Raw genomic sequence first — 15,502 nt, 5'->3', positions numbered from 1 at the left:
CAAAAGTCTAAATAGTATGCATGCCCAAAAGATACTAAATGAAAACACCAGGTTGTTTAAAATTACAATGGCCTCACAAAGGGTGGTTTACAGCCTGTAATGCTCTTCTGGCTGTTGTAAATACCACATACACAGTGGTCACATGACTGCGTTTCAGGCAATTGGCTCGCATTTGTGACTGGTTACCAAGGACCCTGTGATCATGTGGTCCTTGTTTGCAATCTTTTCTGTCAGCTTCCCTAGAAACTTAGTGGGGAACCTGGCAGAGAATGTCACATATGGAGGGGATGGAATGGAGCTGAAATTCTTTGGAGAGGACAGCAGGAATGGAGATGAACTCTTCAGGATTTCATCTGTATTCCTGCAGGACCTCAAAGGATTTCCCCTGTGTGCATAGAAGGGAACTGAGCTTCTTTGGCAGGCTACAGGAACATTTGAGAGCAAGAGCTACTGCCTTGCAAAGCTGAAATCCTCCCAGCAGGCAGCTCTTTTATTCAATCTGCTTAATGACTGTGACCAGGAGTGCCAGGATTACAGTCATTGATTGAAGCAGTCATGGGGATATCTCGCTTAATGACTGTTTCCCTCAATGACTGAGATTCCAATCCCAATTATGGTCATAAATCAAGGATAGGAAGATTGGAACAATGTTCATCTATTTGGCAGCAGTTAGGGGAGGGAAAAAGAGAACCAATACTTCATCAGTTTATAAACAAGAAGAGCATGAATTCTAATCCTGTCTTAAGCAGAAAACCATCTGCGTGACCTTTTGCCAGTCACTCACTCTCAGCCCTAGGGAGAAATAAATGGCAAATCACTTCTGAAATCTTGCCAAGAAAACTGCAGGGACTTGTCCAGGCAGTCTTCAAGAGTCGGCACTGATTCAAAAGCATAGCAGCAACAAAGCAAGAAGAAAAACGTAGTTCTGAAGGGAGTAATATAGTATAGGGCAGGGGTGTCCAAACTTGGCAACTTTAAGACTTGTGGACTTCAATTCCCAGAATTCCCCAGCCAGCTCTGCCAAGTTTGGACACCCCTGGTATAGGGATATATATTTCATTGCTTGCTTGTCTCTTAGAAACATTATTTTGAGAAATGCCATCGTGTCATAAAATAATCTAATTGTTATTATCAACCACCAGGCTATAGATAGTCGAGATTCAGCAGCTATGGCACTTTACTCCCAGTGCTTTGCCTGGGTTATTAAAAAAATCAACAGCAGAATCAAAGGCAAGGACGACTTCAAGTCCATTGGCATTTTAGACATTTTTGGATTTGAAAATTTTGAGGTATGTTCCAAACATTTATATGTTGATAAAATGTTGATGCTTTTATGCTTAAACATCATTCTTTTTCCTCTTGCATTACTTGATTAACTTACTGTTTCCTTATGAATTGTCTTTTTCCAGGTTAATCGTTTTGAACAGTTCAATATTAACTATGCAAATGAAAAACTTCAGGAATATTTCAACAAGCACATTTTTTCATTAGAGCAATTAGAATATAGTAGGTAAGAATTGTTAAATGTCATTTATTTCCTCTGCCATAGCTTGAATATTTGTCTTAATCCATTTGTTTTTCATTCTCATCTTAGTTCTTTTAGAGATTTGATTCCCAATAAAATTCATTGTACCATTATTGTAAGGATGCATGTTTTCATCCAACTTTCTTTTGGGCAATCAAAACAGTTTGTGCAATTTAATAAAATCTCTTTCTTGGGTTTTCTTAGAGAAGGACTCCAGTGGGAAGCCATTGACTGGACAGATAATGGGGAATGCTTGGATCTTATTGAAAAGGTAAATATATAAGTAGTCTTAAATTTAAGGGATTTTTTTTACAAATATTGTTTTAGTAATAATTGTTTACCTCAAATTATAGCATATGTCATATGATCAGTCACATTTTGTTTACCTTTATTATAATGTCTAATTTGACTTATCTGGAATACTGGCGTCTTTCCTGGTACATTTTCCTCTAATTGTTCAACAGTAAGTCTGTCCTGCCAGAGGATACAAAGGTAACTGCGTAATTTAACAGTTGTCTTAAAACTACTATGACATATCACACGGATTTAGAACTTCGAGAGCCAAAAAAAAAATCCCATGTTTCCTTTCCTTTGCCCCACATTGAAAAATACATAGTGTGCCACTTAAGTCACAGTGCTGCATGATTCCTGTTATTGTTCCATTTCATGGAATGATGTGTGTGAGAGAGTTTATACATACATACTATACATACATACACATATACATGAAAACAGACTACATGATAGAAGCAATGTTACTATCCAAACGTACATACTTGAATTATAATGCTATATACAGTATGTGTGTGTGTGTGTGTGTGTATGTATGTATGTATGTATGTATGTATGTATGTATGTATGTATGTATATATATATATATATATATATATATATATATATATATATATATATATATATATATATATATATATATATATATATATATATATATATATATATATATATATATATATATATATGACAGAGAGAGAAAGAGAGAGGCAGGCATGAACAATATGGGGTCTACTTAACATATTTTTTATTGTTTCTTGATTGCTTAGAAACTTGGTTTGTTGGCTCTGATCAATGAGGAGAGCCACTTTCCTCAAGCTACTGATAAAACCCTGTTAGCAAAATTACACATTCAGCATGCAGTAAGTAATGTTCTTTTCATTTGTTTATAAATTCCCTGAATTTCAAATGCAGTGTTAATGTAAATTTTGATCATTAAAATTCTAGGTTTTCACTGAGCAAATCTATTTATTAAGTTAAAATGTTTATCTATTAATTAATGCTTGAAATTAATAGATCAATGTATTTTTTTTCAATGCATCTTTAATTTACATCTTTCCTGAAAGAGATTTAGTTTTATACAGTGCCTATATAGCCATTATGTTTTGGAGCAATGTTTAAAAAGTCTAATAATTAAACGTGGCAGATTTTTTTTAAAAAAAAATCATCTTTCAGCAAGTTCTAAGAAGCATAGTTTGAGAGAAGATTTTCCCTTTTTCTATATTTCATTATTTATAATTAAACAGATTTGACTGATTTTTGTTCTTCCTATCAATAGAACAATCCTTTTTATGTGAAACCAAGAGTTGCTATCCACAACTTTGGAGTGAAACACTATGCTGGGGAGGTAATCTTTCTTTCCTATGTTTATTGAAAGTCTTCTAAATAGTGTTTCAGGAGCAGCTTAGTTTTGCCTTCAACAACTTACAAATTAAAAGAAGCTTTGAGTTAGGTGAGAGCCAGTTTTGGGTAGTGGTTAAGGTGGTGGCTAGAAATTAAGAGACCGAATTGGAGACCTGCCTTAGGCAAGAAAGCTGGTTGAGTGACTTTGGACCACTCACTCATTCTCAGCCCAACTAACGTCACAGTTATTGTTGTGAGGAAAATAGGAAGAGCAAAAGTATTGGGTATGTTTGCCAACTTCAGTTATTTATAAAGCAATAATGGTATAAAAATTAATAAACAAATATTTTTCTCTTCCTTATGATACTTCCTCTGTGAAAAATTGTTAATAAGACAGGTCAAAAAACTATTCTGTTTTATACTGTTTCAAACAGGTTCAGTATGATGTAAGAGGAATTTTGGAGAAAAACAGAGACAGTTTTAGGGATGATCTTCTGAACTTATTGCGAGAAAGCAGGTATGTCAGTAGTGTAATTGTAGATCCTGACCTTGTTAAGATGTTGAAAACTGAGGGTTCAAAAGGGAGTATGGGGAAAATGTAGAATTCAGTTCTAAACTATCTTTTGGGCTCTACTTATCTTTTAGAATATTCTTTGTATATTTGAAAGTACTGCATTTCTAAAGAGAAGAACAAAGTTAGTAGATTTGCCATCATATGGAGCTTATGTTTCTGAATATATATTGATTAGTCAGATAGATGCCAACCCTTGGTCTTTCCTAAATGATGGAATGCAGTTAATTGTATGAATGGTTTGCCAATTCTACTTTAACTATTTTTATCTTTCTTCCAGTTCTCTGTAATAACATGGCATTTTAAAAGATATCCTGAAGCATGAAAAATACCAGTCATAATTTTGACTTAGTAATATTCAGAAGAAACAATCAAATGTTTCTCGATTTAGGGAGTGACACATTTGATGAATCCAGCTATAAACAGTATCTGTAATACATTTCATTGGGAGTGTATGCATTTGACATGCACAGTTTTTCAGAGTATTTCATAAAGCGTACTTAAGGTAGCATTTGAATATCATTCTAGTAATAATTCATGACAATTTTCAGTACAAAATTTTTGATAGTGAGAATTTTGGGGGAATGTGTAAAAAATTGTCTATTTATAAAAAGCGGAACCACTTAATGTAATATTTGGCAACCTTACATAAATGGATTAGATGTCTAAATGCATGCAGATGCTGTATATAAATTAAATGCAATTAAGATAAAAACTTACACATAAATGAGTTAATTCTTAAAGATGCAACCCTAAACTGAAGAGCAAAAGGAGTCTCTGACTGATACGCTTTTCATATTTATTGTTTAGGCTTCTTTATTCCTGAGTATGTTGGGTTTTCCAAGACAGACAAATGCCAAACAAGATAAACACGTAACTATAGCATAATTTGTGAAATAACAGCATGTGAAGAGACTAATTATAATGGCAAACACACAAAAATGTTAAAATAATTTCTTGCAAAGGATCTTAGTATCTATAATATAGACATATTCCAAATGGAAATTATTTTATATTAGAGTTTGATGTTAATAAATTGATGGTTATTAGAATAAATCAAATATTTATTATAAACATCCAGAATCTAGATGAATCTTTATAATTAGTTTTTATCCCACATTTTGTTCTTTAATAAAATATTACACAACATTCTTTACACATAATAATGTAAGGTACCTTGAGCAGTAGCTCTTCTAATATGGAAACACAAGTTTTCTAAAATAAACAAACAAACATACAATTAGTTTTGTTTGTGCCTTTTCCCTCAGAAGCTCAATGCCATTTTCAACACATTATTTTTTATTATTATTCATGCTTCTAGACCGCCCCCTCTCCCAAAAGGGACTCGGGGCGGTGTACAGTCCATGCAAAATATATCAAAATACAGTAAAAATTGAATATGTACAGTTGGAATGGAGGAGGTTAAAATGGAATTAAAAGAACTGTACAAAGCAATATATATAAATATAGGATTTTGAACCCCTAAAACACACACAATAAGTTAAAAACAATACCCCTAAAATAACCAGTTATTGCACTTCAGTAACCCATATTATCCAGATTTTGGTGACTAACCAACTTATAAAAGCTGTCACTATTGGCCTGGACATTAGATGTTAGTGACAGTTGAGGAATGCCTGGAGAACTTCCGATTCTGCTGTATAGAAGAGTCGCCTGAACCATGAGATGGGTGGCAAATAAAAATAAAATAAGTAAAAAATGTGGTCATCCCATCAACAGGATCAAGGAGGTTGTTAGTTTATTAGTCTGTTGTGGTAAAAACAGCAGAGACTTGTAGCCTCTTAAAAGCTAACACAAGTATTATGACATATGGTTTCAACACTATGTTTCTGTTGAACAAAGGTAAGGAAGTAGTGTAGAGTTAATCTTTATACTTTATACTGTAAGTACAAGAAGAATATCTTTGGGATATACAAAATGTGAGATACAGTATTTAATGTAATATCACATGACAGGGCAATGGTCCCCTCGTCTAAATGCTGTGTTCTCTGTAATGTACTAGAAGTCTTTCTGGTCATTGTATACTTATCTTCAGCTCTTACATTCTGAGGAAATAATAATGATAGTACTTTAGTCTGCTTGGTGTCCAATTATTGGATTGTCAGCCATTGCAAGCAGGCAAGCAGGGAAGTATCAATTAAAATGAAGAATAAGCCATATTTTTAAAGGAAAGGACAGTCCCTATATAGTAGGCTTTACTTTGGGTCTTTGTTTTCATTATTTATTGAAACATTATTTAAATTCCTGTTTCAGCCATGATTTCATATATGACCTATTTGAGCATGTTTCAAGCCGCAGCGGTCAAGATACTTTGAAGTGTGGGAGCAAGCATCGGAAGCCCACAGTCAACTTACAATTTAAGGTTGTTTTTTTCATCCACTGAGCTTTTCCAGACATTGTGTTTTGCAATTTATTGTTGCCTAAATCTATCAAATCACTTTCAACTAAGAAAAAAAAATGGCTGTTGTCTCCAGCTATGAATATAGATTTTTTTTTCATAATGTTTCTCTGATCATTTAAAATAAAATATTTATTTCTTGGCTGAAACCAGTTGTTCACTCTTTGTTTTCCTAGTTGGTTTAATGGCATGTATAATCATCAATAGCCTTCCTTCTAAGTGTAAGCCTTCCATATAGATAAAGCAGACTTTTTAAAGTTTAAGTCTTGATAAAGCAAAATCTGATATTTTACACTTGGCAAGTTCTGTGGGCAAATATACTCTGCATTAAAAAAAAATCTGTCCTTGAGAATCAGGAACAATTTAAAATTGCTTTGCACTGTAAATTCGCTGTGAGAATTAATTTAAATGTATAACGTATTCAACTCTGAATTTTAAGGCCATTCACACCACTCAACAGATAAGGTTAAACGCATTACGCATAGTGTAGCAAAATCGATTTTATCTGTCTGATGATTAATTTTACTTTGTCATACAGCTTTTTTTTTAAGTATAAGAAAATAATAATTCATTTTACACACTGTGCCACTAGGTGACGCTATTGTGATTATTAGGAAAAGTTTGCTGAGATGATTTGGAAATGTAACACTTCCCTTGCTTCTTTCTTTCTCTCTTTTTTTTTTAAGGATTCGCTGCATTCCTTAATGGCAACATTAAGCACATCTAACCCTTTCTTTGTTCGCTGTATCAAGCCAAATATGCAAAAGGTAAGCTTAAGATTGCATTTACCTTGGATCATTCCCCATGTATCTATAGATTGCTATCATAGATACAAATAATATCTTCAGGGACTGCTTTTGTAATTAGAAAGGCAGGACTCTATTCTAATATGTTACATATTGTTTAACAAGCTGGCAAGTTCCTTTTATCTAAAATATTTATCTACTGGTGTGTTTCAAAGCTATGTTCACTCTAAAGGTTATATACATTAATAGAATCTAACAAACAACTGATCAATAATTGGCAAAAATAATTTATTTTTATAAAGAAGGTGCATAATTTTGTAGTTTATACTAGGTGATCTAGTAAGACAGACATTAAAAAACATTTCCAGAAATTTTTAACTCAGAAGTAAGCTCTATTGAGTTTAGAGCACATTATTTCAGATTGTTTGTGTGTGTGTGTGTGTGTGTGTGTGTGTATATGTGTATACCAGTTTCCAATAAGCACAGTAGATGGGGAAGATGGCAGAAAGTCACAAGTTGTAGTCATGTGATGTGCTTAACAACCACAGGTGATTTGCTTAAGCCTAGTCCAGGGGTCAGCAACCTGCAGCTCTGGAGCTGCATATGGCTCTTTCATCCCTCTGCTGCGGCTCCCTGTCGCTCAAAATATGCATCACAACTGCCAAAGTGCGACACCCACCAGCATGCGATTTATTGAGCTTTTTGACCCCCGGTAGGCCAACCATGGATAAATCCAAGAAAAGAAAAGTTTCAGAAGAAAACCGAACATTTAATTCAACTACATATGCTAGTTTTCTGCTTGCTCGGGAAATAGTCAACATGGGAAGGGGTTTTGTGGCTCCCAGTATTTTCCTTTCTGTGGGAAATGAGTCCAAGTGCCTCTTTGAGTGTTTATGGTTGGTGACCCCTGGCCTAGCCGGAACTGATTTTGTAAACTCAGTGTGGTCATGTGATGGTTTGCTTTGTAACTGTTGCTTAGCAATGGAATTGCTGGTCCCAATTGCAGTTAGTAAGCGAGAACTTCCTGCATATGATTCCAGTCAGAATGTAGTGGTTATTAAAGCAACTTTTAATGTACAGTTTTTGATTAATTTTCAAATAATAGACAAACAATATATGTTTAGGTTATAATATCTGGGCTTCAAAACTGGGACCAAGATTAGATGGAAGCAAAGAGAGGGTTTTTTTTTAATACACCACATTCTTTCCAGGGTCATCTTGATTTTTTTCAGCCTAGATATTCCGTCCATATATATGTTTGTGCAAATACTTAAGGATTCTTTCGTAGCCCAAAGGAACTGTAATCATGAATATGAACCTATATACCTAAATGATTCAGAGATCATTCTAGAACAAATGAAATACTTTTTGTGATTTTTCAGGAAAATGCCAATGTGGTTTTTCTAGAAATTATTATTTTTTAAAACCTTTTTGCTAAATAGACATATTTAATATTATTCATTACAGTTGTTAGATGTTGTTTATTACATTGAGGCCAATGTTTTCCAAATACAAGAATTTTAAAAGTATGGGAGAACTAGAAGAGCAAAAAAATAGTACATTTTCTTTTCTCCAAATCTCTAAATCTTTTGGAGAAATTTCTCCAAAATTTCTAAATTTAAATTTTATTTCTTATGGAATAAACAGTTGCATTTCCCTAAAGATCATAGTGGGAAGGTCAGTTTTTGAGAAAGTAACAGACATGGTTTTAGAACTATTGATATTAATTATTCTTATTTACCTTGAGTTTTAATGTCAGCTGTTGAATCCTGATTTTGGTTATTATTACTTTCCTGGACTCTTCTTAGTTGTACATGCCCTGTTCATTTCTCAGTTCAGTTGTTTGCAAGTTTTTTCCTTTCAGTACATAAGCCTTTGCCCAACTATTAAGGCCAGAAACAGCACTGGGAATAAATTTATTCTAATAAATGAATTTATCAGATCAACACTATAAATATCTTCAGGAAAGTAATGTTTTTCTGCTGTTATTTTTTTTTCTGAAAAGAAAAATCACTACAGGAAATGATACGAAAAACTCTCTCTCTTGGCTTAGAATGAATGACAGGTGCAAGGCTTAATAGGAAGGAGGCCATGGTGGGATATGCCATTTGTGATAACCGCTTACTTAATCTAAAGGAAACTAGGCTATATAGCAGGAGTAGGAATAGATTGGATTCCAGGGGTCCCATTTTGCTGAATTTGGCTCTCAATATTTTTAAATGGAAAAATACTGTGTGTGAAGGCAAAAAAGAATGATGGGAAAGTTGGCTAGTTGTCAAGACAGGATCTAAACTACACTGGTACCATTGCCATGTATGACCAGTATATCAAGTTTAACTAACATTTGACATTTACCTTTCAAGGTGATTCATATGTAAGGTCAAAGCTTTTATGAAGAATCACATTCTTAAGCATATTAGAGATCATTTATGGACACGACACGAGACAAGAATCCTGCTTCTCTTTTCCTCAAATACACAAGAGGGATTGTGATGAATGCTTAGTTGTCGTTGCTATTGTTATGCATATTATTACCTGTTTTACTGACCAAAATTTTGAATGGCTCAAAGTTTTCTACTATCAGCATGTTTAAAAATACATTTTTAAACAATAGTTATCCTATTTCCATTATTTTATAGACAACATCAATATTTTTCTTTAGGGTGGTACCAATATTTTTCTTGGAGATAGACATTCCAGCTGCGCCTACATATAAATATTTTACTGAATTATGCTTTAATTATAGCAATAATACTTAGATTTATGTACCACTCCATAGTGCTTTACAGCACACACTAAGCGGTTTCCAAATGTCATCATATTGTCCCCAATAATCTGGGTCCTTATTTTACCTACCTCAAAAGGATGGAATGTTGAGTCATCCTTGAGCTGTGTCAGGATTGAACTCTATGCTGTGTGCAGAGTTGGCCTTCAATGCTGCATTCTAAGCACTGCACCGCCATGTCTCTTATAACTATAGTGAAACTATAGACATGAAATCAGGTTTTTTAATTTAATCAATGAGCCTTAAGATTAATCACAATTTGTGAAGCTTGGATGTTACAATCTGAACTAAAAAAATGCAAACTTTTCCTTCCTTATTGCTAGATATGAGAAAGCACAAGAACATGAGGCGTATTAATAGGAAGCATGAGAGCCAGTTTGATGTAGTAGTTAAGGTACTAGACAAGAAATCAGAAGACCATGAATTCCTGACCCACCTTAAGGTGGGTAAGCTTGAACTAGTCATTGTCTGTCAACCCTAGGAAGCAAGCAATTTCAATCCACTTCTGAAATCTTGTCAAGAAAATGGCTGGGAGTTGCCAGGAATTAACAGTGATTTGAAACACACACACACACACACACACACACACACACCGCAAGAATAATTTACATTGTAGGCAAATAAGTTCTTCCGTACTATATTATAGCCTATATTTCATCTGTGCTATTCTGTGTTGTGAAAATAATTATTTGCATATTAATGCATAATCTTTCCATAGAATAATGGGATTTTTTTTTTAAAAAAAGTCCTATACATCAAAATTTTAAATTATGTTGACAACCAGGAAGCATGACTTGACTAGATTTGTTCTTATAGGGACTTCTCAGTTGTGTGAAGAAAGAGACAGCTGTTAGTGAATGAAGTGAGCATGTGCAATGTGTACATTGTTTCCTTCTGCTCACAACCTTCTGAAGCACATATGTAATTGTGTTGCACCATAAAACATTTTTACTAAAAAATCAGGAGCAGGAAACATCAGTTGGAGAGACAGGGATGCACTTGGAGAAGCAATGAAACCGCACTCAAAACTTCAGAAAATGGATGTGATCATAGAGCTTTTACTATAACATGACCATACCTTTTCTGTATAGTCTTATAGTTTATATCCTTCCAAGAAAAAGAATGTATTTGGTTATGTATTCGCACACAGAAACCTCTCTGTTGGGATAACACTTCCATTTGCATCCTGGAAAATGTAAGATCTGATATATGGCTTAGACAAATATTGCACTGCCCCTACCCTCCACTCCCCGTTTTAAGTTTGTTGGATATGCCCTTCTTGCTTGTGTTGCTCATGCAGATTGTGTGATTTGGATGCAAGAAACTGAGGAAGTTCAGAAAATTTTAGTAGACACCAAGATCTTGGAGAAATATTTTCAGCTGCCTGACAGTTGCTGGAACAGGGTTGACTTCAAAATTGAATTTATGAAAGCTCTAAGGGGCTAACGACGACAAGAAGATTGAGCAACATTTTTTAACTTGATAAGGATCTATTTGAGAAATTCCAAGCATAGTGAGCAGTTTAACTATTTTGACCTTAACTGAACCTGAAGTCTATAATCCTTACAATATGCAGTAACGTTTAATTTAAGGTAATTTTATTAGAACTGTGTACTTTTCAAATTCTGTATTAGAAAAATGCATATATGCTAATCCAAAGGTATAGTATAACTCATAATAGATTTTTTTAAAAAATTGCTGCTATGTCCATCATGGCAACTTACATGAAAACATTTTGTAGGTTTGGCATATATCTGTTCTCTAGAATAAAAGTCCTCATTTACTGCCTACAGGAACCTGCAAAACAAATGTCCCCTAATAGCATAAATTTTTACTAATGTTTCTGGACCCCAAATTGTGTGCTCACATTTGCAAACCGGTAGGGAAGGTAAGTGAATACCACATCTGACCGGAGCCATATTGGAGCTTCAGTCTTGCCACTCACCTCTGCTGTCAAATTTGTCCAGTCAAAGGTTTCCAATATCTGAAAAACAGTTAACAAGCAATTCTTAAAAGTGATTTGAAAAAGAATTATGCAAACTTGATATCCTTTCAAAAGTGTTGACCGTGGTTTGAGCAGAAGGTTATTCCATCTCCCAGAACTCTTAAGCCTGCTAGGGACTACTGTCTTGTGGTATCTTTATAAGGAGGAGCGGTCTAGAGCACTTGTGGGTGATATCAAGTCCTCTCTTATTCTGGATAGGAATTATTGAAGAGCTGATCTACCCACTAGCTCTTCATTGAAGCTCTGTTATTTTTTCGCAGAGTTGTCTTCTATTCGCCTTTTCTTCCTTCAGAAACCCTAGAAAACAAACAGAATAGTTGAACAAACTGACTAAATTCTCACTCATTATTCTTCAGGTTCATTTAATAACTAAAATTGATAGATTGTTATTGATATTATTCACTTTTGCGTTTCTGCACTGGAGCATAATCACAATTGGCAAAATTACTACTGAAAATTTCAAGCAAAGGAGGATAGAAAGGCTATCACTACCTCCTGTCACATCATGTTATTGTAAGAAAGAGGACAGGCTACAATTGAAACTTGAAAGAAATAGAGGTAGGCTTGAGAACTTGTATTTGCAAACCTTTGTATTTTCAAGCAGTGCAAGTATTAGTGTTTTTCGTCTTCTGAACACTCAAGCAAACAAAAAGTAAATCCTTGTCAAGGATTTCTAGAAAGATGGCTTAAATTCTAAGTGGATTCTGTATGTAGACATGGTAACAATTCAGGGAGATACCAAGGCTGATGATGAGAAGTTAGAAATGGAAGCACAATTGGAGGGCAATTTATTTCCTTGCAGTGAAAATATTTAGAGTTCCTATCCCCTATGCTAGATTTTGTTTGCAAGCATATTGTTCATGTCTTATCACTGAAGGCCTCTAAAGAATATATTTGTTTTCTACATTGTTCACATTTTCAGCACTCATAAAGGAAGATTAGTGCCTACCCTCCCTCTGGAGTCTTGATTAGAGCAGTGGCTGCTCTTGAGCCAATGTTGGCCAGGCATGACTTCCTCTGAGCAGCAGCAGGAATGAATTAGAAGAAACATAGCCAAATACATAACATGAAACTCTCCAAATACCAGAAATCTGAAGAAAGCCCTGTTTTGTGTACAAGTCTCAGTGTTTCTGTGTGAACGCGTGCTTAGCATGTGCAGCTGCTGCAGTTAGAATTGCAGATTTTTGCCATTGGTTAAGAACTAAAAGAGGGAATCATTTCAAGAAAGTAAGAGAAATCTCTTAATAGATGGATGCTGTCAAGGACATCTACAGATACAACTTTTAAATACCGTATTTTTCGGAGTATAAGACACTATTAAAATTGATATGGCTTTATGGAAGTATACATTATTCTCTGCTATTTAAAAGAAAATACAATAGCACTGGGCCTCTTCAGATCAAGCATTTATTTTAAAAGCTTCTTCATTTTGTTAAGTTGTCTAGAACAATTATAAAGCAATATTTTAAAAAAATAAGTCTAATAATTTGAACATTCTATAGGCATTTATAGTTATTGACTTACCTCCTTGCAGCAAACAGCCTGATTAGCACAAGAAAAAAAAACTGCCTCTGCCTCCCAGCAATTTACCTCGTGGAGCAAACTGCAAGTTTCACTTTCAATTTTGCCTCCCATCATCAGCTGTTTCAGGCTGCAGTCATAGCCTATTGCTCGCTCCACAAGCCCCATTTTCTCTTTTTGCTGCAAAAAGGTAAATTGCTGGGAGACAGAGGCCAAAGGGTGGGAGCCGGTGGGTGGGCGTGGCTACTTTTGGTGTACGCACCTAAATTATCACCCTCTTTTAGAGGGGAAAAAGATGTGTCTTATACTCCAAAAAATATGGTAATTTATGTTGAGGCCACAGTCATAAGGCAAATAGAAGTAGGTTGTAGCAAGATCATTTCTGCTTTCGAAATAAAATCACTTGATATTTGTGCAAACTTCAGAGTCTGGCTATTTAAGCAAGCTCTTAAATTGTTCACTAGGAGAAATAGAAAAGTGAAAGTGTTAAAAGCAGTGTTCTCCAATCTTTCCGGGTTGGCGTCTGGAGAGGAGGAGAAGGGATGGTTTTGTGCGAGGGGCAGGTGTGCATAGCTTCATTTGTGTGAGCAGAGGATGTAAAGACCTATCGGTCATGTGAGAGGCATTGTGAATGTTGGCGGCTACTGCTCACATGAATGGGGCTGCAGGCACTGGTGCTTGCATGAGTGGGATTGCAAATGCCAGCGCCCACTGCTGGTGTGAATTGGGCTGTGCACGTGCACTAGCCCGCCATTCACACCAGCCCCATTGTGAATAGGCTATGGCCTGGTAGTATGTCTTTATATTAATCCCATATAGGGAAGTATAATATTTGGCTTTCAGAACTGTATAAAAGTTTCAGGGAAAGAAAGGAAGGTAACACAGAAGGGCACAGAATTGAAAAAATATAAATATATATATATACTAAATAAGCTCATTTTATGCCAAGTTCTACAAGTTAAAATTGTAAAATCTTTGTAGCAAATGTTGATGGTGCACATTAGTTGAATATGAAACCCCAGATCCAGATGATAAAAACAAACAAGAAGGAAATTGTAATTTTACTTGACCTTGCAAAAAAATGGAGCTTGGTTTTTATTTATGAATCTGGGTTGTTTGTTTTTTTATTTCCTTCATATTACCTATGTGAGTGTTTAACAGGGCTGGAATATTTTAAATATGTAAAGTAGAAAATAAAGTCTGTCAGTTAAAGTTTGTCTTTTGAAAGAAATCTATTTTGAATATTGGAACTGTTTTGGAAGAATTGGACTTACCCTCTTTTGTAATTCTTGACATGGTTGCAAAAGAGAAACCACTTTGTCAAATATACTTATTTGTTACTTGTTATATTTTCATTAGATTCTAACTAGCAGCAATGTTTTAAATCTATAAATTAGGTTTTCAACCTAATTTGTCTGTTGAGAAAGACATGTATAATTGAAGAACAATTTATGTTGATAAAATGGAAATACAAGAAAGCTTTATTAAAATTCTATCTGGCTCCTCCCAGAGCAAATACAAGATATTTATCTTAATTGTGTTCATTTAATAGATTTATTAAGCGGAAATAACTAGTCTCATTACAGTTGTGGAATTAAACTCATATCTGATACAAAAATGAATTCCAGTCCTAAGTATTAAATAGAGAGAAAGACCTTGTGACTCCAATCAAATGATGAATAAAACTTAATTTAAGTTTCTGTCATGCCATAGGCAGACCATCCACTTCTCTTAAAGCACATGTCCTAGACCAGAGAGTTTCAGTCAATCAGTCATTCCTTGGTTAATTTGTGACTTGACAAGGTGCTTACATGGGACTATTCTTGAAGACTACCCAGAAACTTCATGTGGTCCACAATACATCAGCAAAAACAGCAATGTGCATGTCTCATATTCCCATGTAATGTCTTTGCTATACTAAGTGCACTGGTTGCCAGTTTGCTTCTGGATGCAATTCATGGTGCTGGTTATTATTTAGAAAGGTCCAAATGACATAGTTAATACATGTCTCCTTTAGCATCTGACCAATCAATTTGATCCTGTAGGATTAATGTACTCTAGGTTTCTTTGATTAAACAATCTATCAGACCCAGGAAGTGTACTTTTTTTTTACCAGTGCCTGTCCTTTGGAATAAGCTTGCACTCCAAATCCACATGACCCCCCCATTCTGCTATTGTTTGTTCACCCTGGCAAAGAAGAGTGACACCGCTAGCTTCATTCCATCTGGTCTATCGTACTTGCTATATTTAATCTTTGATTGGTTGTATTATAATTTCTTTTATTGTTGTGAGCTG

At 34.8% G+C, this 15,502-nt stretch overlaps 1 protein-coding gene across 1 annotated transcript in view; it reads left to right on the top strand.

Moving 5' to 3' along the window:
• MYO10 (myosin X) overlaps positions 1-15,502 on the top strand; it is a 151,574-nt gene that overhangs the window by 85,477 nt on the left and 50,595 nt on the right. The window contains exons 11-18 of the mRNA XM_081950109.1: positions 1,143-1,289; positions 1,410-1,510; positions 1,730-1,796; positions 2,587-2,679; positions 3,096-3,164; positions 3,595-3,677; positions 6,006-6,114; positions 6,837-6,917. Of these exons, the coding sequence (XP_081806235.1) occupies positions 1,143-1,289; positions 1,410-1,510; positions 1,730-1,796; positions 2,587-2,679; positions 3,096-3,164; positions 3,595-3,677; positions 6,006-6,114; positions 6,837-6,917 (750 nt within the window). The remainder of the gene's footprint in view (positions 1-1,142; positions 1,290-1,409; positions 1,511-1,729; positions 1,797-2,586; positions 2,680-3,095; positions 3,165-3,594; positions 3,678-6,005; positions 6,115-6,836; positions 6,918-15,502) is intronic.

Source organism: Natrix helvetica (assembly GCF_964273705.1).
Source record: "Natrix helvetica genome assembly, chromosome: 4".
Lineage (NCBI taxonomy): Eukaryota > Metazoa > Chordata > Lepidosauria > Squamata > Natricidae > Natrix > Natrix helvetica.
This window is presented reverse-complemented; position numbering and strand designations above follow the sequence as displayed.